Consider the following 27,371-nt stretch of genomic DNA (forward strand, 5'->3'; position numbering starts at 1 on the left):
CGGCCCATAACAGCAGATTGGTTGCTATGGGCAACTATAACCTTCCCCAACCAATATTTTATTTTATTTTTTTACAATTGCATCATATTAAACTTTATTTATACTTTCGGGAGACCGCGCAGTAGCACGAAGGACTTTATACAGGAGTGTTTCCCTTATGTGCGGTAATCTCTGCGCGCGCACGCGCCCCCGCCGCCTTTCGCGCCTCCCCGCGTCACACGCCGCTGATTGGTCCGAAATCTCCCCGCACTCACGGGGCCGCGCGGTCACGGCGCGGGGGGCGCGCGCCTGGGATTTCCGTGTAACATTATACCCGCCTCATCGCTCCCCCCCGGCGCGCACGTGAGCGCGCACGTGAGCGCGCACGTCACTGCGTAAGGAAAGTGCCCGGACCATCGAGAGGAGGCGGAGTAGGTCCGGAGCGCCATGGCGACCAACATTGAACAAATTTTCCGCTCCTTCGTGGTTAATAAATTCAAGGAGATTCAAGAGGAAAACCGTAACAGGTGAGTGCGCGGGGCGGCGGCCGGGTGTGTGTGCGCGCGGAGCCGGGGGATAGCATGGAGGGCAGCCTGAGGTGCCGCGGCCTGGCCGGGCCTACACGGCGCAATGTGCTGCAGAGGGTTCGGTGCAGTGTGCGCCATCCGCCCGTGGAGGGAGCCGGTCCTAGAGCTGCGGGTGGCGCCGTCTTCCACTACTACAGCGCCCGGGGCCTGCTTCCCTCCACCGCCACTCGGAGGCCGCATGTGCGGCACCACACGGCACAGGACTACAACCCCCAGCGCGCACCCCTCACTCTTGTATTCTCCCAGTGCGATGCTGGGAACTGTAGTTTTTTAACTCTTGTTTGCTTTTTACCTTCTGGACTTCAACTCCCAGCATGACATAGCGTATTATAAATCTATTGGGAAGCATGCTGGGTATTGTAGTTCTCCAGACCCTCCATGGTCAAATGCTTGAAATCTCTACGTGTTTTTTTTTTTTTTTTTTTTTTTTTTCGCCATGGTGATTTAATAAAATAATTTCTGATTATTTGCAACTAAGTGCTTGCTGGGAGTTATAGTTCTACAATCACAGGACGACTACCGTGTTGTAAACTACTGCTGTAACATACACAAGTATCCTGAAAATCCATGTTGGGAGTTGTAGTCCTACAACCTCCGGATTATTGCTGTGTTGTACACAAGTGATAAATATCTGACACTCCCATCATCTACCACCAACTGAAAGCTGCCAAAGCATACATGAGCCTTCAGGTCCATCTTCTAGTGTGTATCCTGATAAGCAATGCTGGGTTTAAAGGGAACCTGTCATAAGAAATTGGTCCAATAAACCACTAGCAGTATATTGTCAAGCAGCTGAGCAGCTTCTAGATGTCTATTTCATGGTCCAGTGTGGTGGCATCATCCAGACATTCAACTTTGAAGTGAGATGTAATTTGTTTTCAAGAAGTCAAGGAGGCGGAGAGTTTCACACTGAAGTTGACTTTCCCTGCCTCAGATTTCTCCAATCGGTGTAATTATGGTCCTGCATCCAGGGACCACACTGACCAGATCTCCTGATGTCTGGCGCATAATGTATATCACATGGGAGGAGGTGTACAGAGGCAGGAAGAGCTAGACTGTGGTGTAAAACTCTCCACTTACCTGACTTTATGCAACCAATTAACATATGACTTCAAAGTCCCAGGATCAACATCTGCAAAGAGTTTGTATGTTCTCTCCGTGATGTCCTCCGGTTTCCTCCCACACTCCAAAACATACTGGTAGGATGATTAGATTGTGAGCCCCATGGGGACAGGGACTGATTTAGTAAGTTCTGTGTGCGCTATATAAATAATGGAATTATTACTATTATTATAAAGTTGATTTTCTGGGTGATGCCATGAAAGAAACATGATCTGGAAGCTGTTTGTCAACATCCTGGTAGCTGTTTATTAGGTCAATTTTTTGATAACCGGTTGCTTTTCAGACAGAGACCATTTTGAGTTCAAAGACTATATCTCCCAGCATGCCCTCTGTTTCAATTCCATAATCATAAATTTGTTTTTGTAACTGGGGCTTGTATACTTGTCATTTGAGCCTCTTCTTAGCTCATAGGTTGTTATCACTGCCGAGCAGAGGCTTCATTTTTTTTTTTAATCTGACCATGTTTTTATTACCCTATAACAGTGATGGCAAACCTTTTAGAGACCGAGTGCCCAAACTACAACAAAGACACGCTTATTTATAGCAAGGTGCCAACACAGAAATTTAATTTGTGATTTATACTCCCTTCTCTGTTACAGTTTTCATTGATACCAGCACTCTGAGGACACCAATAAAGCAGAAAATAGTCCCAGGTACAGCTGTCACTTTTAAATAGCTCTGCACAGCATGTCCCGGGCTGTCTGGGACTGCAGGAAGATACCTGGAGTCCTCTCTGGTGATGGCCTGAGTGCCGACAGAAAGGGCTCTGAGTGCCACCTCTGGCACCAGTGCCATAGGTTAGCCATCACTGCCCTATAATGTCTACTTTTGCTTATGTCCCCCATGATCAGTGAAGCGCTGTGGAATATGATGCCTCTCTATAAATGTATTAGTTCTCCTATCTCATGGTGCCGTGTAACAACTAGTAAAAATAGGGGACACTATCTTTAATCTTTCCTTCAGAGTTTCAGGACTTTATTGAGTTTACCGTGAACTTGTGGTAGTTCTCTAACCTGTAGGCATAGTCCATACACTTACATTATAGATAAAGAATAAATAATTGGAGCACAGCAGTTCTTAAAAACTTTTTTTTTTAATTTCAACCGTGTTAAAATTTCACAGAGCAGTACTTTAACAAGGATGCAGTAAAGAAACTTTTAAGAACTTGTGATCTCCAGTTATTTATTCTTTCTCAACTGTGGGGTGTAACAGCTAGGACTCGTATCATACGGTTATCTGAAGCCTGATGTAAGAGAAGGGATCTCACAGGGAGAGAAATTATACCGAATTTGTTTGGGGAGTGTTTGGGTATTCCCTCAGATGTGATGTGTAGTGTAAGTAAATAGACTGCAATTCACCAACTCATCGAGGTCACATCAATAGGGATCGACTGTTTGGAGACCAAGGAATCCCATGGAAAACCTATGGGGTCAGCTTACATGACATATAGCACCAGAACCTCAATAACCTGTGGGCCGCCTATCTAAAAGAGGGGGATTCCGCCTCGGATGACTAGTGACTTGTGAATATCATGAGATGTAGTCAGCAGTAACTGATGCTCAAGGCCACATATTGAGACAGTGACATTTATGCGGTGGTGCACCAAGCGGTTTTTGGCTCCTTTTTCAATAAATAGTTTGAGATAATCCCCATTACAGCTTCTACTTACATTTTATATATCTACAGCATGATTTTTTTTTTTTTTTACATACGGTAATTCATTAATCATTACAATCAAAAATTGTAATTTTTAAATTATTGCATTATTAATTTTGCAAGGTTTTTTTTTTGGTGATTAATAAATTCTCTGGGTCTTCTGGAGATGACCAGTTACTGTACATGTCTGTCTCCCGCAGCCTAAGGCTACATTCACACTACAGTATGGGGGATGTATATATGGTCGACGTATATGCGGCCGATATACGTCCCCCATACATTTCTATGGGCTCACGGCGCCCTACGGGAGCGGTAGGTGCAGCACACATGCGGCACCATACCGCTCCGTAGCCCGGGAAAAGATAGGACATGTCCTATCTTTTCCTGTATTACGGCGCCACGGCCATATATCGCTATGGAGAGGCAGGGGTGAGCTGCGCTCACCTCCTCCATGCAGCCTAATATAGATGAATAATCGAGCAGCATTGGTGCATGTGCTGGGCCCCCACTAGTCATAGAGGATTATAATTCTTATCATTATAATCAGACACCTTTTGTTTATTTGAAAAGTTTAGTTGTTTTCCAAGATAATTGGGGACATTAGTATATGTGACCAGGTAGGCCAAGTATAGGCTACAATAATAACTGGGACATCACTGGTTCTGGTCCAGCTGGGTCTTAGTGTTGAAGGGGATGAGTATTCCTTAACTCCCCTGGCTTGCCTGGAAAACCCCTTAAATACTTGGTACAACACCATAGGGTGTTTTATGGAAATAACGTAGGGACTTTCCAAGTTACAAGAAAAAAAATTAAAACCTTTTCTTGTAGACACACTAATGATTTATTTTTTAATTTGAGGTTTATCCCCAGAGGTCCCGTGCTGCCTATTGGTGGGCATCCTGGTCTCTATATACATGGTATACGGCATGGTTACCACAGCTCTCTGCATGACACCAGAACTATGGCAAACTTCCTCTGCGGCCACTGATTGGCCGAGACAGTCACATGCCGTACTGTATGTAAACACATCGAGCGATTCGTGGAAGTAGAGCACTGCATCCCACTATACAAGTGACAGAAGTGTTAGATTTGTGCTAATGTTTGGGCTATTTTCTGTCTTTAGCCATAATCTATTGGAAATGTGATGGTCTTGGGTTGGGTGAAATTCAGATATTAGGACTATCCCCCCCCCCCCTTTTTTTTTTTTTTTTGGACATCAGATGTTACAGAGGACCAGTCACCAGTAAAAACGGCACTAGGTGATGTTACTAAAGTAAGCGTCTCCTAGTGCTACAACAGGAAACCACCGATAACGCTAACAAACACTGCCGCGCTGTACAATATAAAAGCTGGACTGCGCTGGAAGCGGTCAGGCTTATTCATGAGGGGGCGGGATTAGGGGCGGTGACTGCCGCAGTCACTGCCAGCCTATGGAGTGGGAGAAGCAGCGCCTCGGACCGCCCCCTGATGGAATACACCCGACTGCTTACAGCGCGGTCTGGCGTTTCTATTGTACATCGCAGCAGTGTGTGCTAGCATTATCAGAGGTTACTTTAGTCAGCAGCTCCTAGTGCCGTTTTTACTGGGGACAGGTCCTCTTTAAGTATATTTTCTTGAAATTGGAGCCGCTCCTTCACTCCCATTCGCTTGCACCCTGTAGTTTGGACTCTTCTCATGGTGGAAACTGTAAGCAATCTGCACATGCAGAATCAAGCCATGGTGGGACCTGCATCTAAAAGACATTTTGATGTATCCCGGGGATGAAACCATAACGATTGAGAAGGGTAAATTGAGTTTAAGAAAATATGTCTGCTGTCTGTCCTAAGACGTTCATCCTGGCGTTTTCTTGGTACATTTGGCTTGGAGGGCAGCATGGAGGGTGGTGGTAGCATGCAGTGTTACCTGTGTGTAGCACCTCATGCTGCTGGACTGACGTCTGTTTGCTGACTCTCCCGGCTTGGGAAGTCTCTGCTGCTGTGGTGACAGATGCAGGAACCCTGATGTCACTGTTAAACATCTATAGTCCGTTTTCTGTGGCCACTGCCTGGGCTGTGACCGGTGGCACTACTCGCCCAGCTGGGGTGTCAACAGACTGGTCATTGGACGGACATGGTGTGAGAAGGGATTTTGTGCGACTTCTACATTTTCCAAATCAGTTAAATGTTTTTTTTTAATGAACTCAGCAGAGAATCTGAAGCACAAATCTCAGGCTTGTTGTCAGACCTCAGTGGGGCGATACCATGTGTGAACTTGTTTTTGTGTTTTTGAGCTATTTTTTTTACTGTCATTTTATATTGTAGCAGAGATCTGAGACCTCCTTTTGGAAGATCCTGGCACAAATATTTGACTTGGTAGAGGTGTGAATAGATATGAACACGTGTAAAATTTTTCTGGGAGGGGTAGAAGTAGTGCAATAAAAAAACCCATTATTTAAAAAAATAAAAGTAAAGTTTAAAGTTTTATACTCAGCTATGGATGGTGCCGATTGGACCCATCTTTGGTGCTCCGTGCGCAGTTATTCAGTGAAGCCAGAGCGGTACACCCCGGCTCTATTGCACTTTTGTGTATTGTGCTGGTTGTACTGTGTTAATGGACAGGTGCAGGGAGTTCTAGAACAAGGTAAGTATTAAAGGTGTTTTTTTTTTTTTGGTGTATGCACATACATATATATATATATATCTGGCACAGAGGGACTTGCTAAAGGGCTATTTGGGACAGTAAACAACTGTTAAATAGGACCTGTGGGTGGTTTAGTATCCCAAATTGTCATGACAGTTTCCCCTAAGGACTTCCCTGTGAAAGACATTCATGGCACAAGATATTTCCAAAACTTAAAAGACATCTACCAGCACATTTAGGGGTGGTAGACTGTCCCCAAACGTATGCTCATTACCTTAGGGGTGATGGGGGACTCCTCCTGGCATGCCCCGGGCCGTCTTCTATAACAAAATATTGTCTTTTAAACTTTATGTAAATGAGCCGGAGGCGCTCACATCTCGGCCGAGTGTCTCCTTGCTCTGTCGGAATCCAATTTATTCACGCCCCTTCTGTCTTCTTCCCCCATCTAGGCTGGCCGCAAGCACCCGGCTGTCTGCTAAAATCAACACATGCGCGTGGGCTACCTCCCGAGGTCCTCCGACTCTGGAGCGAAGTTGCTACAAAGTCCTGTGTGTCTTTTGCGCAGCCGCACTTGTCTCCGGCCAGCCGCTTGAGTGAGGAGCCGGACCCCTTGTTTTCGTGATCTATAGGGGTCTCATCACTGAGAACCCCACCGATTAGCAAGTTGGGGCCTATTTTGTGGATAGGGCTCAACTTTGATTAGTTTGAAAACCCATTTACTAAAAGTTACAAAAACTGTTCCTGTAACATAACCGGTGGAAATACCATAGCTCCCTGTTCTATGTCCCCCACCCCCTAATTCTCAAGTTCATAAAGTACCCACAGCCTATCACTAGATATGTCCCTGCCTCTCAGATATCGGATGGAATTTCCTTTCTACATTTACCTATTTTATGTGATTTCTCTTCCACTTACCTACAAAAGAAATCTCCTCCAAAGTCATGTGACAATGAGTAGAGATGAGTCAAGTTCAGAGGGACACTTCAGAGGCTCTTAGTTCTATAGGACCCTCCTAAACATGCTGCTGGTGCCATATTAAAGATAAGAATCTCATCTTTCAGACCACATCAGGATTGCGGTTCTTGGTTGGACCCATTTAGCCGTCTCTGACCTGTAGGGGGTCATTGTTGTCACCTGTGCTTTTCTTTCCCTAACTGAATGGCCATTCTGCAGGTTTAAGTAAATAACTGATGACTCAAAGTGAAAAAAAACTGATTATTTTTTTATTCTTTGTCCCCACTATTTTGTCAGGGAATGAAAATCAGCGGTGATAAGAGTGATCTCTCCATATCACAGGCAGGTGCAGGGACAGCGGCTCAGCAGTGTGAGGACATCTACAAACATCTCCCCACAGCTAAGCTTCCTGGACTTTTGTGAGTGTAATATTGGGTTTAATTATTTAATATTTTCTGTATTACAGGTTGCCGCATGCTTTGTATCTTTAATAAGGCTTTTCATACACTAATAAACACAACCAGATTGTGAAAAACCCAGCAGCTGCACACTGACTTGTATCAGATATGTACGTGGGGCAGCGAGCGATTGTTGTTTGTATGGACATGTTTCTATGCGTTAGGGTACATTCACATGAATGTGTGCACACGTCAGCGCGCTGGAGAGGAGGAGGATGAGAGCTGCTCCCCCCTCCCCTCTCCATAGAGCAGCGCAGGAGCCAGTGCCATAACACAGTCATGGTGCGGTGAGACAACATTTGCTCACCAGGCTCCATAGACGTTAATGGTGACCGATAATCTCCCTCATATCGATTCCCATTATGTTCTTGGGAATGAGTTTACTCGTAGCTATTTATCTAGTGGACATACCCTCATACCCATCCTCTGGGCTGAGAGATGGAGGATAGCACCCCAGAGCGATCTGCCCGGGAAACAGAAACCTGCTCATGTGTCAGTCATATTTACTGGACTGGAGACCGTTCTGTGACACACGCCTACAGAAGTAAAATGTTCGTCACATTCCTGGGAAATATGGCGGACACATGGACCGGAGAAATATTTCCGACACAGGAGTGTGCGTGAGACCTTCCAGATCTTCTAAAATATGGCTTCTTTACAGATAAGCTGCAATACCAGCACAATCCATGGTTATGTGTGGCGCAGTTTCTGGAAGTTTTCGGTGCTGGATGTCAGAAGTGAAAACTACTATTTGTTATCCCCTATCCTGTCTTGTTGTCATTCCTCCTATTTTATGAGGTGGTAGGGATTATCCTTCTCCATTCAGTGGTTATAGGTGCCAGAAATAACCATGGCACATCCCAAAGCCATTGATGGGCGAGTCAGGAGACTTCCATGAATTAGGAGTAACAGGACCTCCTTTCTTGTCATCTCAGTGGTCAGAACCCCTGATCTCTGATTATTATCAACAATTCAACTTGGGACAATCTCTTTAAATTTTAACATAATGATGATGATCTTTTATTGGTGCATAAAAACTTTCGAATTTTGTAATGTTTTTCTAAAAAAAAAAATGAAAGAAGGCTTCCATATACTTTATAGCTGTAGTGGTTTTGCAATGTACAGCTCCATATTCAATCCATATTCAATCCAGCGGCATCTCTCTCATTTTAATCGCCTATACACAGGTTTGGGTTTTTGGAAGATTCCACATCTGATCCATGGATGTGTGTAACATGCAAATCCACTGTTTGGGACAAATCACTGCCGAGATAAAGGAAAAACCTGCAGAATAAATATTCATTTACGTTGCCAGTGAAACCTTATCCTACTTAGATACTACTGGATTAGGTCTTAGGCTACAGTTACACAAACGTGTGTCCGCCTTACCGTACCACGGTGGGCACACGTCAGCGCACGGGAAAGGAGGAGTGCTGCTCACCCCCGCCCCTCTCCATGGAAAATGGTATAAATATGGATCCCAGTAGGTATAAAATTAACAAACTAGCTGTCTCTGGTTTAGCGTTGCATCTTCCATCTTCTGCGACGAGCTCACAGCCCCCATTATACACCGGATTATGCATGGTGACAATGTGCTGAGGGCACCGCACAGCAAACTCTACCGCAGCTCCTTTTCCCGCCAATATTTGTGGTGTAACTGGGCGCCTTGAATGGATGTTATTGGGGTGAGCGGAGCGGCACTCGGCCTGTTGTTTGAAGCCCATATTTAGGGTTTTGTTTTCCTATACGTGCACAGAACGTGTGCTAAAGCGCTGATTGTTGCCGTCTTTCCTTTGTGTATTATTGCTTTTATGGAGTAAAGGAACGAGAAGTTTCACTGCAACTATATGGAGTGCTGGATTGTTTTTTTTTTTTAACATATTTGTTCTTTTTAAAGCCCCCGGTCACCACTGCAAGTTGCAGTTAAAAGGGAGGTTGGCACCCGTTCTCTACATGGTGTGCACATAGGTTTAGGCAGTAGCGGGTCCAGTGGGGACAGGGACAAACCCTGTTACAGATTTGAAATGTATACATATGTATTGAGTTTTTTGGGCTAAAAATACTAATTGCTTTTGGGTCCAGCTCCCCCACAGATCAGATGTTCTCAGGATCTTATGGATCAGGAAGTATGCAGCTCAGTAACCTGCTCTGCCCACTACCCAGAGGACAGCGCTGTCTGCTTCCTGTCCTATTCTCCATTTATCAGCTACTGGGAACCCATCTGTCTTTCTATACATCTAATGAATGACTTCCCAGGCCTTGTCTGTAATGGACATTTCTAAGTAATGAATCACGGGCTGGATCTAACAGATTATTACAAAGTCCATTCATCGCCCTATTACACAAGTCTACACATTGCAATGTATTATTGTGCTGTGCACCTTGTGGCTGTAGGGGATCTTCAGGGATGGATTTTTTTTGCTTACTTGTATTGTGCTGAAGTAAGCAAATCTTTGTTTATTACAGCTCAAGTATAGTTCTGCAGATGTGCCGGGTGTCCAGCAGCGGGTGCTGAGTGTAATATACAGGAGTCGTCCCTATCAGAGGACGGGATCAGAGACATTAGTTTTGGCATGGATCATGGACTCCCTTTGTTGGCCTTTCATATGGGACAATGACAAAACGAAAGCTGATATGAATGATTGTCAATGAAAATGGCGTAAACTAATAGAAAACTTTTGCCCTATATATACATGCACATAAATGGAGGAGATTAAGAGATTAATTGTTCCCAGAGCCGCATAGATAGATACCTAACACTTCAAATCATCATACCGAAAGACCTGTAAACTTTGCGGACCAATTTAAAATTTTTTAATGTGACCAGATCTTGTAGTGCAGGCCTAGTGGCAGGGAAGCGCCAGCTGCTTGTCATGGCTGTACATGTATTTGTGTAGTACACGGCAGGTACGGGGGTCATTCTTCTGACTGCTGCACGTTTAGTGGAAAGGGATGAAGATACATGCGAGTAATTACTGTAATTACAGGTTGTAGGGCGACGCGCTTCTGTATTTGGAAGGTGCTGTGTTTTTATTGGCACATTGTCGCTTTACTTTCACTGAAATACAGGAACTTGGCGGCCGTCACCCTGATTATATGGGGCGATAAAACCCAGGGCCATCTGGAGTTCTGCCGTTATGGAGTTTTATATTCCTTTATGTAGCAGTGGATGCCCAGTTTTGGAGGCAATAACTAAATAAAATGGTTCAGACATTGGACAGTGCATTCACACCTCATGACGATGAAATTAAAGTACAGGCGGTCTCCTACTTAAGGACACCTGACTTACAGACCACCCCAAGTTAAAGAGGGACCCCTCTGCCGACTGTGACCTCTGGTGACCTTTCTGGATGTTACTTTAGCCCCAGGCTGCAATGATCAGCTGTAAAGTGTCTGTAATGAAGTTTTATTGATAATCCTTGTCCAAATACAGTAAAAAAAATGTGAAACTGCAAATGGCACCTGGGCAAAAAAAGATTTGTCTGGATCTACAATTATAAAATATAAAGTTTCGACTTGCATACAAATTCAACTTAAGAACAAACCTACGGAACCTATCTTGTACGTAGCCCGGGGACCGCCTGTAGTCTTTCAGTAATCGAAAGTTGCGGCTCTCAAAATGTGAAGTCAAAGAGCGATAGAGCTGTAGCAGAATTGTACGCCACCTCTTTTATGCTGTACGTTCATACACCAGTCATAGATTTATTTGCAGGTTTCATTTAATATTGGCGCCTGGACTGTGCCGCTCATGGCCTTTATACATCAAGGGCACAGCTTTCATTCCCATCCCTGGATCCTCTATCCTGATATCGCTCTGACGGAGTTGGGTCCGCCAGGTTTTACATGGTCACACATAGATGGGTTGTATAACGTACATTGCTGGTTGCAGTTGATCTGCTTTGGTTTTTACCTGTTAGGGGTCAAAATGGTTAAAGCAGCAAATAGTGTGATGTTTCAAGACCAGTGGTTCTTAACCTTGTTTTAAGTACCAAACCCAGCAGTTTCATATGCACATTCACCGAACCCATCTTTACTGATTAATCAAATATGTGTCCTGTCCTCCGTGGCGGAGGCTCTGACGAACCCCTGAGACCGACTCAACAAACCCCCTAGGGCAGTGGTGGCGAACCTATGGCACGGGTGCCAGATGTGGCACTCAGAGCCCTTTTTGTGGGCACCCAGGCCATCAGCCCAACAGAGTTTGTCAGACAAGACTCAAAGCTTCCTCCTGTGGTCCAAGACAGCCCAGGACGTGCCATGCTCATCAGCATTTTAAAGCAATATCCTTGGCTGCCACAACTACAGGAGGAGCATCTATGGTTCCCCTGATTCTTTCTCTTCAGGGGTCCCTGGAGGGAAGCTACAATCCAAATTTCTCCATCATCGTATTGGTAAACTCAGGACGCCTATACTATTGAAACCTGTGATACAGCAAGGATCAATAAGTTGCTACTAAAATTGTCATGCTGGCACTTTGTGACGTGTAAATGGTTATTGGTTGTAATTTGGGCACTCGGTCTCCAAAAGGTTCGCCATCACTGCCCTAGGGTAAGAACCACTTTCCATGTCGCCAGGCGGTAAAAGAATGAAAGAGGTCATGAAGTGGTTAAAGGGGTATTCAGGGATTTTTATTGATCACCCTGCTTTAATCTACATGGATGAGTGGGGTCCGACACTTGCCAATCCAACACTGCTCCCCCATTGCTTTGTTGCAGCGCTCCGGTGAGGGCCACTTACTCTTCTCAGGCCTTTGGCATCACATTTGAAGGGACTGAAAACATTTTGTACATTATTTTACTTTAAAGAGAACCTACCACCACGAATCTACCTATAAAGGTAGATCGGGTGGTAGGTGGATGTAAGGGACGTGAGGAGAGCTCTTTTTAGAGCTAATCCTCACGTCCCCGCTAACTTTTGGGAAACTTTATTAACCTAATATGTAAATTTAGTTATGCGGCTACTGGGGCGTGGAGTAGCCGGCACGAGGCTACACAGCGCGGCTACTCCACGCCCCAGTAGCCACATTACTCCTCCTACCCTGTTGTGTCCGGCGCACAGCTCCTCTTAGCTGCGCGCCCTCGTCCGATATGATGGCATGCGCAGTAGCCGGCTTGTCAGACGAGGGCGCGCAGCTACGAGGAGCTGCGCGCCGCACACAACAGGGTAGGAGGAGTAATGTGGCTACCGGGGCGTGGAGTAGCCGCGCTGTGTAGCCTCGTGCCGGCTACTCCACGCCCCAGTAGCCGCATAACTACATTTACATATTAGGTTAATAAAGTTTCCCAAAAGTTAGCGGGGACGTGAGGATTAGCTCTAAAAAGAGCTCTCCTCACGTCCCTTACATCCACCTACCACCCGATCTACCTTTATAGGTAGATTCGTGGTGGTAGGTTCCCTTTAAGTAGGACTCATCAGATCCATCAAAAAAAAGGTGAAAATAAGTTAAAAAAAAAAAAAAAAAAAAAGATATTTTTTGAATGGTAAAGGAAAGTACTTATTTTCAGAAAAATGCATTGAAAATGCCCATATTTGGGTGGTAACTGAGCACCTTGTGTGTTTATCGACGCTGAATGGTAAGGATTGAAATGAAAGGGCTGATCGAAGCTTACCGTATATACTCGAGTATAAGCCGACCCAAGTATAAGCCGAGGCCCCTAATTTTACCACAAAAACCCGTTAAAACCTATATATTTTTTACTCGAGTATAAGCCGAGTTTGGGTTTTCAGCACATTTTTTTTGTGCTGAAAAACTAGGCTTCTACTCGAGTATATAAGGTAATTGTTATCCCCTACCCAACAATCTGATCGGCAGAGGTCCAACTACTGGGACCTCCCCAATCATGAATGGAACCCCGCAGATCACAAGATTACGGGTCTCTTCTTCACCAATTGAATGACATGGCAGATCTATGGGAGCGCCATAAAAGGTTCAGTGATCTTTGGGATTGTCCTAGATGTGCAGAGCTGTACTCAAAAATGTGTAAACTGTATATAAACCATCCTAAACCCATTTTTTTCCTGCTTGTTTCCTTAGTGAAAACATGGACAGCTCTCATAATGGTGACCTTACAGCACCAGCAACAGAAGATGGCACTGAAGGATCATCATCAGTCATTACCCAGAATGAAGGGAGCAGTCAGACCGCCACGAAAACTGAAGACACTGACTCTAAGGCCATGGAAATTGTGGAATCACAGAATCTAGGTAATGGATTTTTATTACTCGATTTTCATTAATGGGAGGAACGACAGGTCGAGCTGCAGTCCTGTTCTCTTAATTGCTATAGGTCCTAACAGTCGGACCCTCACCAGATAACTTGCAGACTTGGTACAACCTCTTTAATGAACGTTTATTAATACTGAGGACAGAGTTTAGTTTGGTGGTCATGTGACCATTAAAAGTGACACCAGCACTTCCTCCCTGGTGCATTTGAAAGCACAGAATTGTAGCCACTACAGGAGCCGTTTGGGTGCTCTGGAAAGATGAGATATTTTTCTTTAAAGATCCTACCACCGGTTATCCATAATGAGGTAAATAACCTACACTTTATGGCTGCCCTAAAGTGGTCGGCCACAGTTAAGAAATTTTACCAAGGAAAGTACAATACGCCTAAAACCCCGAAGAGGGGAGTTCACTCATGATTATATGCACATCCCCCCACCCTTCCTCTCCCATGTCAGTGGTTAGAGCACAGGAACAATATGGATTATCACAGGAAGTCTGAATTCTTGGAGCTGAGAGTCACATGACCCACGGCTCCTATGGACATAAGTGAAGGTTTCCCAGGCTAAGCAAAATATTGGTGACCCCCATTAGGTTATTGTACATACCCTGGTAAAATTTCTTATTTGTGGTTAACCCCTTTGAGCCACAGCCCTATTATAAAAGAGGGCTTAAAGGAAATCTATCTTCATGATTAAGGATTGTAAACCAAGCACACTGACATACTGGTGTGTGCGCCCCCTCTGGCAGGATCTGCTCTACTTTTAGCTTCTTATGTCTTTGCTTTTGCAAAAAAAAGGGTTTAAAAATTATGCAAATTAGATGAGGGGCCCCTGCTCAACTAACAGCTATGGAGCCCAGAGTACTTCAGACTCCTTTGCATAATGTTTAAAGCCTTGTAAAACAAGGGCTTAAGAAGATAAAGGTGGATCCTGCCAGAGGGGACAGACACCAGCATGTACGTTTGCTTGGTTTACATTCATTCTGGTGGTAGATTTTCTTTAACAGTGAAGACCATCAAACATGCGAGATATACTTAACTACTGCCCACTCTTCTAGCTGTCATGTCCCCTTAACATGGTTTCTTTTGCTTAAAGATTGTTTTCAGAGCTCTCATATATATTTCTTTTGTTGTTACGGTTTATCAAACTAAAACTAATAATTTCTGAATGCCTGTTTTTCTTCAGCTCTCAGTATTTATATTTTGAAATATTTTCTTTGCAGCAGTTGAAAAGGAAAGTGAACCAAATGACTCGAAAACTGCAGACCTAAGCTCGGATGATGAAGTGAAAAAGGACTCGTCAAAGAAGAAGTCTAAAAAGCACAAAAAACACAAAAGCAAGAAGAAAAAAAAGAAAAAGAAAAAAGAGAAAAATGAAAAGAGGTCTAAATCTCCTTCAAGTGATGAGGACCAAGAGAATGCCAGCTCCGAGACAAAGTCTGCATGGAAACCGGTGATTTCATCACCAAGAGAGGAGCACACTGTAATAACTTTGTCGTCACAAACAGAGGTGAATGTGGATGCCCCCCCTTCGTTGGGTGAGGGTAAGGACCCTAATGTGGAACCTGTGAAAGAAATTCCCGCTAGACCTCCGATAGATATTGATTCTGGATTTTTTGGTCCCAAGTGTCCGAACGAAATGACTTTTCCAGTTTCTTCTGTTAGTCTTGCTACCAGTGAAGTTGAAATGTCAGAACCTTCAAAAGAAGTAGCTGAACCTTGCCTAGACAATAATGAAGTCCTGAAATGCACTGGTCAAGATAACGAAAAGGAGCGTTCAAACTGTGAAGCTGCTGAAGCCTTTCAGAATGAAATATCTTTGCCTCAGCCAGACATAGTAATATCAGAAGGGAAAAGCATTAAATTGGGAGAAAGCTTAAATTCTGAAGGAAATATTGACCTACTCAAACCATCTGATAATGTGTCACAGTCAAAATCAACCAATGAAAGTGTCTCAAAATCAACAGCAAAATCTCGATCTAGGTCGAATTCTTTAGCAAGAGACAATAGATCGAGATCCAAGTCCTTGCCAAAAGTGCCAAAGAAACAAGGTGACTCAAAATCTTCAACTCGGCAAAGATCGCGTTCTAGCTCTGCTGTTCGAAGACAAAGGTCCCGATCTAGATCTTTTAGTAGGAGGAGAAAATCAAAATCTCCTGTTAGACGGAGGCGATCGCGGTCTAGCACTTCTGCAAGGTATTCTAAATCACCAATACGGAGTTGGTGGTCGAAGTCAATAAAAAACAGAGAAAGATCTGTGTCAATTGAGAGGAGGAGAAGGTCAAGAACAAGATCCCTTGCAAAGAGACGAAGGTCAAGATCCAAGTCATCGGAAAAGAGACGCTATTCAAGGACAGCATCTAGTGCTAAAAGAATAAGGTCAGGGTCCCGATCTGCAAATTTAAGAAAATCAAGATCAACCAGTCAGAAACGTAGACTGCGATCAAGATCAGGCAGTAGACGAAAATCAAGATCTAAGTCCAGGTCGCCTTCTCGGAAACGAAGGTCAAAGTCTGTGTCTCCACTTCGAAGGCGAAGATCAAGAATATCATCTCCTATCAGGCGTCGTAAATCCAGGTCTCGTTCAACTGGGCAAAATCGCAGGTCTAGATCGGGCATAGCTTCCAGAAGACGTAGGTCTCGGTCAGATTCTGAATCCAGAAGACGCAAATCAAGATCTGGCTCTTTCACAAGGAGAGGTAGGTCAGGCTCGGCTACCAGAAGGAGAAGGTCAACCTCCAGAAGACTGAAGTCTAGGTCTGGCTCAGCATTTAGAAGACGCAGGTCGAGATCTGCTGTGGCATCTAGAAGGAGGAGGTCAAGGTCTCCCTCAGTAACTAGAAGACGGAGATCAAAGTCTGCCTCGGTGTCCAGAAGGCGGAGGTCAAGGTCTCCCTCAGCTTCCCGAAGACGCAGGTCAGGGTCTACTTCGGCCTCAAGGAGGCGCAGGTCAAGGTCTCCCTCAGTCTCCAGAAAGCGGAGGTCAAGGTCTCCTTCACTCTCCAGGAGGCGGAGGTCAAAGTCTCCCTCAATTCCTAGAAGACGAAGATCAAGGTCTCCCTCAGGCTCTAAAAGACGGAGGTCAAGGTCTCTTTCAGCTTCCCGAAGGCGCAGGTCAAGGTCTCCCTCAGTCTCCAGGAGACGCAGGTCGAGGTCTGCCTCAGTTTCCAGAAGGAGGAGGTCACAGTCTACCTCAGCCTCTAGAAGGCGCAGGACCAGATCAGTCTCCAAAAGGCGCAAGTCGAGATCTATCTCTGCATCCAGAAGGCGCAGATCAAGGTCAGCTTCCAGAAGACGCAGATCACGGTCAGCTTCCAGAAGACGCAGGTCAAGATCCACCTCTAAAAGACACAGGTCCAGTTCTATCTCGAGGAGGCGCAGGTCAAAGTCTAACTCGGTCACTAGAAGGCGCAAGTCAAGAACTGGCTCAGATACTAGGAGGCCTAGATCAAGATCTGGTTCAGGTACACAACGACAAAAGTCCATTTCAACAACCAACAGAACATCCAGATCTCCTTCAGTTTCAAGGAATGAACAGTCTTATATTAGTAAAGTCCAGCTAGGAGAGAACAGTAAGTCAAGCCCTTCATTAGAATCAAAAGAAAAAAATAACGAATCTGGATCTGTCCTCTTGAAATCAAAACCTGGGGAAAGTGAACCTGTATTAGAGCCCAAATCCTCTGGTGAACAAAGAAAGTCAGAAACCATGGAAGTTGATGGAAAACCACTTTCCTTATCTACATCAACAGCTGAAACTATTGATACAAATGTACTTACAGTAGAAAAGCATGATGGGATTAAATTGCCGGAAGTGAGATCAGCATCCGTGACCGAATCAAACGCTACTTCACCAGAAGCTATTGAAAATGAAAATGCTATAGAAAAGGAGTCTTCACCGAGTCTAGCATCACCGAACATAGCTGTGCTGGATGATCACGCAAAATCTACGTTCTCGGAATGTCCACCGGAACAAATTATTCCTACCGATGTTCCATATAACGAAACGTCCTCTACAGAATGTGACATGGATATTGACCCAATCTCGCCCACGCACATCTGTATAGAACAACCAGCAGACTTTGCCACATCAATAGAGTTGTATCCGGTTGAGAATGTAAATAACAAAGAGCCGCACACAAAGATGGTAGATCTAGGAAGCGCAGATGGTCCAGAGCAGAAGATTATAGGCAGTACCGGAAAAGATGCAACTGTGTGTGAACTGTTTGGTGCTTCTCAAGACTCTGTTCAGTTACATGAAGTATCACAGCAGGAGAGCGCTTTAACCATAAAGTCAACAGAATTTATGTATTCTGTCTCTTTAGGAGACCATGTTCCAAGCAATTCCTCTCATCCCAGTTTGTCTACTGTAGACCGTATTCCACACTTTACGGACCAAGGTTCAGATCCTCTATGCATAAGCAATTTAAAGTCAACAGAGCAGTCATCGGAAATCAAAGCTTCTTCCGACTTGTCTAGTTCTCATCCTTTGCCAAACTTTATAGAAAGCCCGGAGAACTCTGAGCCTATCAAATGTTTGAAAAATGCTGAAAATCCAATGGAATCTGTACAGAGTTTTTCTAAAGCAAATGTTTCTCCAGAGACTTTTAGTAAAAATTTGGATTTATCATCTAATAAGCAAGAAAATATCCTAGTCAATAGCTCAATTTCAAATGAAAGCCAAATAGATCCAGTAGATAATAGTCTAAGAAGTAGTTTAACTGGTTGTTGGAAGCAAAGCGCGGAACAAGACTCTGGAAGTGACCACCAAAGAGACATTAGAAATTTAAAGTCCCAAACCCTGGATGAAGCTCCTCCAAAAATATCCAATGAAGCCGAAAATGTTGCTGTATCCAGTACACATAAGGAACTTCCAAATGATAATTTCAAGGAAACTGGTAAATCCGAAGTAACGCACCTTGAAAGCAAGAGGACCCTAAAGGAAAAGACTTTATCCAGCATCCACATGAATCAAGATCTTGGTAATGCTCCAAGTCAAGTTGAGGAACCTAAGGAGATGCCAGTGTCTTCACTTAATAAGACACTGCTTGTGAACACATATAAGCCACCTGAGAAGGGTATGGTTGATGTTGAAAAGGTTCTCAAAGCAGATGATAAAGAATCCACCAGGATGGAAGAAGAGTTTGTCTCAGAAAGTGTTCTCCAGAGTAGTTCAGTTCCACTAAATGTAGGTGATAAGATCTCACAGTCTCAAGAAATTTCCTCTGGCAAATTGGATTCGTCCACAAAAATCAGTGCGTGTGCTTCTGAAGAGAAGACTGTATGCATGCCTGTCTTGAATTCCACCAGTGAGAAGATGGAAGAACAACCATACAATAAAATCCTTGCAAATGCTACTACCGTTGCCCCTGTCTGTAAACCATCACCTTTTAACAGTATGAATGACCGAGAGGTGGACAAGACATTTTGTAGAGATACTACCCAGAAGGACACTATCCCAAATATTGATGAAGTCAGCAGTAAAACAAGTATTTCGGAAAGGAGTGAAAAATCACATCCCAGCTCAAGCCAGGAAATTGAGGCCAAAGTAAACTCTGGGATTCAAGAAAATGCTTTCTCACAGAATCTTGTCGAACACGTGGCTTCTGATGCAATAGTTGACAAATTGGGAGTGGGTGACCGTATTCCACAGAGAGACGCAGTTGTAAGTAAGGACACTAAATCAGCTTCTAATGATTCTGCCAGTGAAAATATCACTAACAATATAGGTGAGGCTGTAAATGATGACCACAACAGACAGGAAAAAAGTGTCAAGTCTTTAGGATCCATTAATACAATCCATTCTTTCACCGAAGTTAAGCAACCTGAATTAGAGGAAAGTGCAATAGCAGCTAATTACTCCAAGGGAGAACCTGCTTTTAGTGCTTTAAAAGAAATTCAGAAATATTCAATGTTGTCACCCAAGGCTTTCCTGCCAGATACGGGCAGACTTCCTGTTCCACTTCAGTTCAAATTTAGCAAAACCTTCAAGACTCTTGGTGTCTCTCAGCTGTGCAGTGCATCTGAAGACTCCTCTGATGTAGAAGTTTCTAAAGTCAGCAACTCTTCAAATGTTGCACCTAACCCTACTCTGTCTACATCTGGATCTCAAAAGTCTAGTTCTAAGACTTCTCCAGAGTTGCATACTGCTCGACAATCTGGCAGTGTTAGTTCGGAACTGTCAAGGTCTTCCCAGGATGCTGAGGCTTCCAAATCAGACCATCGATCCGGGCAACGCTCTGATAACCTCCAGTCTACCGATGACTCTCAGACTGACTCTAGTGTTAAACCATTTCCTCATATTTCTAATGCTGTTTCCAAATTGGGGGTTAAGCAGCGGCATTACAGATCAAGATCTGAAGCTCAACATAGTCGATCACCTTCTGTAGACAGGGGACAAGGCTCCCGTTCACGTTCTAAGTCTTTATCCCGAAGACGACGCTCACATTCGAAATCTTCATCACGGAAAAAACGGTCCCAATCGACATCCAGAAAGAAAAGCTCACACTCTAAGTCAGTCAGAAGAAAACGTTCTCGCTCCAGATCAAGGGGTCGAAAGAGGCGCTCACAATCCAAATCCAAGGGCAAGAAAAAGCGATCTACTTCAAAAGTGTCAGGAAAAAGGAAACGCTCCAGGTCAAAATCCTCCGAGAAGATTACAGGTTCCAAATCTACAGGAAAACTGAGGAGCTCACGTTCTAGATCAAAAACCCGAAAAAACAGATTACAGTCTAAATCCCCAGAAAAGAAAGGAAGGTCACGAAGTAAATCGGAATCGAGGAAGAATTCACGCTCTAAAACTGCTAGTTCAAGGAAGAGATCCCGATCCAAATCTACAAACCGCAGAAGAAAATCCCACTCTAAATCATTATCCTCAAGAAGTCGATCACGCTCTGCATCAAGGAAACACATTTCCCATTCAAAGTCTTCAGTACATAGGAAACGTTCCCATTCCAGTTCAAGATCGGCATCTCCAAGAAGACTTTCCCGCTCAAGAAATAAAAGACGTTCCTTCTCAAGATCGCCAGCTGCACGAAGTAATTCAAGATCACGTTCTCGGTGGCAGCGCTCCAGATCTCGTGGAAGATGGTGTCGTTCACGTTCACTTTCAACCTCCAGACGTCGCTCTAGATCTTTGTCAACTAAGAAAAAGAAATCGCTGTCACCTGTCCGTAGGCGCCGATCACGATCACAAATCAAACAGAAGGACAAGTCTCCCGTGAGTAAACGCAAGTCAAGCACCCCACCGCCGCCACCTCCACCACCACAGAAAAAAAGTACCTTGCCAAAACCTGCAGGTTTCAAGCACAGCATTGGGCTAAAGTCTCTTATTCAGAAACAGTTGTCCCAAGCCAAGTCACAAGGTTCTACTGGAAAGCTGTCGAAGGAACAATTACCATTAACTAATGCAACAAGCAGAGCACAGTCATCATTCTTTTCTAGTAGAACACAGGCATCTTTGTCTAACTTGAGTAATATTGGACAGATTCCGGTGCCTAATTTGGCTGAGGTACCTCTACCCAGTGTTTCTGCAGGAAGCCAAGTTCATATGCCCAGTATACCTCATTCTGAACATCATTCTGTATCTAGTTTGGCTGCTGAAACACAATTGTCTGTTCCTGACTTAACCACTGCAAGCCAATGGCATGTACCTGATATGTCTGGAGGAGCAGCATGGTCTGTACCAGATATTGCTGCAGGAACCCATTGGTCTATGACCGACCTAGGAGCTGGTGCTCAGTGGCCTATGTCTGACCTAACTGCTGGTTCACACTGGCCCATGCATGATATGACTGGTGGAATGCAGTGGTCTATGCCCGACCTTGCACCTGGAACACAGTGGGCTGTACCTGATGTAGCCACAGGAGCACAATGGGCAGTGCCTGACTTGGCTGCTGGAACACAATGGACTGTGCCCGACCTCACTGCAGGATCTCAGTGGGCCATGGCTAATATGCATGCTGGAGCACAGTGGGCTGTGCCGGACTTGACAGCAGCACAATGGACAGTGCCCGATCTTACTGCCGGAGCACATATGCAAAGGGCTGACTTGGCACCAGAGGCTCAAGTTCCAGGCTCAGATCTTGCCCTCGAAGCACAGGTTCCTGGTTCAGACCTTGGTGCCGAAGCGCAGGTTCCTGGATCTGATTTAGCTGCTGAAGCACAGGTGCCAGGGTCTGACATGGTAGCTGAAGCTCACGTGCCTCCTGAACATGAGTTGCCTTCTGAGCATAGTGTGATGCCTGATGTAGCAGCTGAAGCATTGGTGCCAGTGGCAAGTTCCACAGTTGTGCCGGATGTCGCAGCAGGAATTCCATTACCTGATGTCACCGCTGCTGCACACTTGCCAGTACCTGATGTTGCTGCTACAGTACATATGCCAGATGTAGCAACAGAAGCTGAAAAACATATGGCGAAATTTTCTGCTACACAGGCCTATATGTCTTTGTCCCCGGTAGTGTCAGTGGAGGAACCGTGTTATGAAGAGCCTAATTCTGCATCTTCTGAACAACCGACAGAATCTGACTCGGGTGCTGCTTTTGTACAACAAACTTCTTTTGAGCCCAGTGTTGAAACGTCACAGAAAATTGAAGAAACTTTGTCCACTGTGCAAGAAGCGCCGCTAGATTTGGACAACTCTCCATCTACTGAATCGGATAATAAAACCAAGTGCGATGTAGAGTTAACTCAAGACCCTGTAGTAGATGTAACAATTCACCCCCCTCAGGTTGAACCAACCATGGAATCTGAATCCTGTGTTGATGATGAAACTTCTAAGTTGTCCGGAGTCCCTTCTGCTTCCTTTGAGAGCACTGCCCAAGCCATATCTGTGGAGCCAAATACTACATCAGAACACAATTTGATGGACTGTCAGAAATCCTCCGATAGTTCCTTGCAATGTGAAATCCATTCTTGCTCTAATAACGTCTTTGTCGAATCACAAGACGGTGCTGTCCAAACGGGATCTGTTGATGCCAGTGAGAAAGCGGACCAGCCTCTACTTGCCGTGACTAACTCAACAACTGACAGCACCTTGGAGATAGAAGAAAATAACCGTCCCGAGGAAACTTTGATGGAGGAGACTATTACAGAGTCTGTCTGTTCCACATGGGTTGCACCTCATGATAGCCCAAAAAACACACCACAGATCGAACCTTCAGTTAACTCTAGCACAGAACTGGAAACTGATTCTCATGTTTCAAATCTCGACAAAATTGAAGCTCCTAAACAATCTCTGCAAATTGATCCCAACCTCTGCCCCCCTCAACCACCTGAACACTTTGCCAGTCCTCAACCTACTCAACTTGTTGAACCATATACTAGTCCTGCCCACCCACATCTAGTGGAATCCTATTCCAGCCCTGTACATCCCCAGTTGGTGGAACCTTACAGCAGCCCGCAGCATTCTACGTTGGTGGAACCCTACAGCAGCCCGCAGCATTCTACGTTGGTGGAACCCTACAGCAGCCCGCAGCATTCTACGTTGGTGGAACCCTACAGCAGCCCGCAGCATTCTACATTGGTGGAACCCTACAGCAGCCCGCAGCATTCTACGTTGGTGGAACCATATAGCAGCCCGCAGCATTCTACGTTGGTGGAACCATATAGCAGCCCGCAGCATTCTACGTTGGTGGAACCCTGCAGCAGCCCGCAGCATTCTACGTTGGTGGAACCCTGCAGCAGCCCGCAGCATTCTACGTTGGTGGAACCCTGCAGCAGCCCGCAGCATTCTACGTTGGTGGAACCCTGCAGCAGCCCGCAGCATTCTACGTTGGTGGAACCCTGCAGCAGCCCGCAGCATTCTACGTTGGTGGAACCCTGCAGCAGCCCGCAGCATTCTATGTTGGTGGAACCATATAGCAGCCCGCAGCATTCTACCTTGGTGGAACCATATTGCAGCCCAGACCGTCCTCAGTTGGTGGAGCCTTATGCTAGTCCAGAATTTCCACAACTAGTTGAACCATATGCTAGCCCAGATGGTGAGCAGCTTGTTGAGCCCTACGCTGACACAGCACGCACACAAATTTGTGAACCTGTTTTGACTGAAAACTCCTGCAACATCTCTGAAATACCCCACGATCACTCTCTCTCTAGTTTGACCTATGCAACTGTGACATACACTCAGATAAATACAGAGTCTTGTTCTGATGCCGCAGAAGTAAAAAGTGATTTGTCGCAAGTGCATGAATACTCAACGACTCCAAATATACCTGAAAAGCAAAATGAAGCGGTTGACTCGGATTATTCTCAACTCAGTAACTCAAATAATGCAAATGCATCGGTGCAAGAGGTTCCAAGTCCTAGTCTTCTAAAAGCTTCATCAGATAGCAATTTTAGTTCCAAGGAGACAACTGCTGAAGGATGTTCAAAGGATGAAATGCAGTCAGTAGAGCTTGCTACTAGATCTTCTTTAGAGCCCTCTCAAAGTCCTGCCCAATCATTTAATCAAACAATTGACAGTCCTTCCACAGCTCAAAAAGATGAATTATTTCCCATCGCTGTCCTTGAGCCTCCTAATTCCCGTAGTCCTGGTGAACCAAAGCTTGATTTGTCTTGTGCCACCACCAGTCAGCAGCTCCTGGGTGAACATTGTGTTACAGATGGAGATTCCCAATTAAATGAACAGTATCCAATGGAAGTTTCTCAACCACATAAAGATTCTGTTAGTTCTGGAGAAAAACAGGAGCAGCTGTATAGTATGCCGCTGCAAGCTGGGGAGAACTTATCAAGTCCATCTGTTCCACGCATAGATGACGAATACATCAATGTTGCTCGTACATCATTCACTACGACTGAACAGCCTCCCACTGAAGACCCAGTTGACCAGCCAGTTGAGATTTTGCCTATTCCTATTACATCAAATAATTCCATAAGTTTGTGCGATGAAACCTCATCTTGTATAGTCATGCCTTTACCAGACAGACCAGAAGAAGAAGCCATCTCTGAGTATTCTCAATCAGAAGAGAGCAAAGCTACTTCTGAATGTGATTTAACTGGCTCCTTGCTTGCAACTGCAGTTGATAAACACATAGACAAATCTCCTCCTAGACCAGACTTGGTAGTCATTCATGAGTCTCAAGATAGCCTTTGCCCCTCTCCATCAAAACAGCTCTCCGATTGTCCGAGTGGCTATTTTTCAGAGAAGCCTTCGGGCGCTGACCAGGGCACACAATTAGAATATTCTACCAAACCCGACAAGAATCTGAACCAAACTATTAAAACTGATGACTCTTCTAACATCACTGTTGAAAACCCATTGGCTGCTGAAACTACTTCATTGTCAGCCGATTTACCTTGTATTAACCAAGAGAAACTAGAGTCTTCAACTCCAAACCAAGCCTCAGATTTATCTGCCGATTGTAAAAGCCATAAGCAGGAGGAATCCAGTGACTGTGCAAAAACTGATAACCATTTTACAACTACTCCACCAGACTTGTTGCCTTATGATTCTTATCAGCCAACAGATGCGCGTTCTGAACCATCATCTGAGCAAATTTCATTCAACTCGCAACCACCACCTGAACTTCTGCCTTACGATTCTGAGCAACCTGCAAGCTCTTTTCAAAATACTTGTGATTACTCTGCTGAACAAAGTTCTTCAGATTTCCATGCGCCACCTGAGCTGTTGCCCTATGATTCTGATCAACCCACTGTCATGCATAACCAGCAACCGATACCTACAGAAGATCTACCCGTCTATGACTCAACTACTGTCCCTCTCAAAACATGCATATCTTTAGATCTTCCTTCAGTGAGCACTGTGGACAACTCTAAGGATGCAAGTGTGACTAGAAATGAAATTCAAGAAAAATGTGACATTTCCAATGAGACTGTTAATACACAGTCAGGTTTTGCAGAAGAAGTGTCTTCTGAATGCACTATAGTGGAGGTTTCTACGACGGAACAAGCATTTATATCTGAAACTTCACAAGAACTTTCAGTTCCATCTGCAGGTGTTGATTGTAGCCAAGGGAATCAAAGTTCTTCCTGGTCTTCAGCTGCTGAAGTTCTTCCTGCTCATAGACCAGCAGAAAATGAGGAACCTGAAGTACAACCAGAACATCTTGCTTCTAGTTGTGAAAATCAAACCGAGCAACCTCAACAATTGACAAATATTTCTGCGGCTTCTGACACACAATACCCTTCATCTTATGAATCCGAAACCTCAAGCCTTGTGCCGTCAGTGCAAGAAGAAAGTTCACTTCCAAAGTCTGTGGAAAATTCTGAGTGTCCGCAGCCCCAAGCTGTATCCAAACAGACTGATCCAATCTCAGAATTGAAAAGCAAACGGGAATCTTCACGATCAAGATCTATAGACAGAAAAAAATCTAGATCTAAATCCGCCTCAAAGACAATAAAACGCTCTCGCTCCAAATCGGCAACTAAGTCCCATTCTAAGTCTTTGGTGAGATCAAGGAGAACAAAGTCTCGCTCGGCTTCTCCTTCTGTAGTAAAAAGGAAGGAATCCACTGTGCACAAAAGATCTTCAAGGTCACCATCTGTTGGGCGCAGAAGACGGTCCCGATCCTCATCGCTGCCTCGCGGAAAGCGTTCTCAGTCATCATCCAACCGCAAAGCTCATAGGAGGCGCTCACAGTCTCAACCAAGGCAGTCTCGCTCACCCTCTAAGCTTCGTAAACAGTCTCGCTCACCCTCATTGTCCCGCAGAAAGCGTTCCCGGTCTGCTTCTGCTGCTCACAAGAGACGTTCCCCTTCTGCAACTCGTAAGAAAAGCTCTCCATCACCTGCTACCCACAAGAGACGCTCACCTTCTGCTAATCGCAGAAGGCGGTCACCTTCTGCTACCCGTAGGAGGCGTTCTTCCTCAGTTACTCGCAGAAGAAGGTCCCGCTCTTCCTCAGTTACTCGCAGGAGACGCTCCCGTTCACCCTCTACCTCTCGTAGAAGAAGGTCCCCATCTACCACTCGCAGAAGGCGATCTCCTTCTGCCTCTCGTAGGAGACGTTCTCCTTCACCCTCTGCTTCTCGCAGGAGGCATTCTCCATCACCGCCTGCCACACGCCGGAGACGCTCTCGTTCACCCTCTGCCACTCGTAGGAGACGTTCTCCATCAACCTCTGCATCTCGCAGAAGACGATCCCCATCTACAGAGTTTCGAAGGAAAAGGTCCCCATCATTGTCTGTTTCTCACAAGCGGCACTCCCACTCTCCATCAGTACCAAGGAAAAGACGCTCCCATTCCACATCTGTCTCCCGCCGTAGACGCTCCCGTTCAGCCTCTCAGAGGAAGCGCTCCCGTTCTCCATCTGCCCAGAGAAAAAGGAGGTCTAAATCCAAATCTCCATCAAAATCGCCAACAGGCAAACGAACAAAGTCTGATCGATCCCGGAGTCCCTCTCAGAGCGAGGTGTCGCGCAAGAGGAAGACGCGATCACGATCTTCATCAAGAGACAAGAAAACTGTTGAAAAGCGGAGAAAAAGATCTAGTTCTAAAGATTCTTCGAAAGATTATTACAGCGGCAAACAAAGACGGAAAAGTAGAACACCTTCAAGACGGAAAAAGTCCAGATCTCCTAGCAGGAGAGCAAGTGTATGCAAATCTCCAGTAAGAAGGAGAAGATCAAGGTCGCCCGTCAGAAGAAAGAGTTTCAGTAGATCTCCCATACGTCGAAAGCGATCAAGATCTAGAGATAAGTCTCTGGACTCCGCGAGGTCTCCGAAACGCCTCACAGATCTTGGTAAATACACTTCCTTATTTTTTTCTATGCTATTGCTTACTTTTTGATGGCCTGATTAGTGCCGGAAAATCAACAT

At 45.0% G+C, this 27,371-nt stretch overlaps 1 protein-coding gene across 7 annotated transcripts in view; it reads left to right on the forward strand.

The window, feature by feature from the left end:
• The first annotated feature begins 352 nt into the window (after window positions 1–352).
• SON (SON DNA and RNA binding protein) overlaps window positions 353–27,371 on the forward strand; it is a 58,372-nt gene continuing 31,353 nt past the window's right edge. For 5 of the 7 annotated variants that reach the window (XR_011853387.1, XR_011853388.1, XR_011853389.1 and 2 more), the window contains exons 1-4: window positions 353–506; window positions 7,215–7,336; window positions 13,410–13,579; window positions 14,822–27,295. Coding sequence is in view for 4 of the 7 variants with exons in the window: in XM_072138691.1 (XP_071994792.1) it covers window positions 7,218–7,336; window positions 13,410–13,579; window positions 14,822–27,295 (12,763 nt within the window). In the remaining 3 variants the exon portion in view is untranslated. The remainder of the gene's footprint in view (window positions 507–7,214; window positions 7,337–13,409; window positions 13,580–14,821; window positions 27,296–27,371) is intronic. The other 2 variants (XM_072138692.1, XM_072138693.1) reach the window with 2 other exon arrangements.

Source organism: Engystomops pustulosus, chromosome 2 (assembly GCF_040894005.1).
Source record: "Engystomops pustulosus chromosome 2, aEngPut4.maternal, whole genome shotgun sequence".
NCBI classification, from domain to species: domain Eukaryota; kingdom Metazoa; phylum Chordata; class Amphibia; order Anura; family Leptodactylidae; genus Engystomops; species Engystomops pustulosus.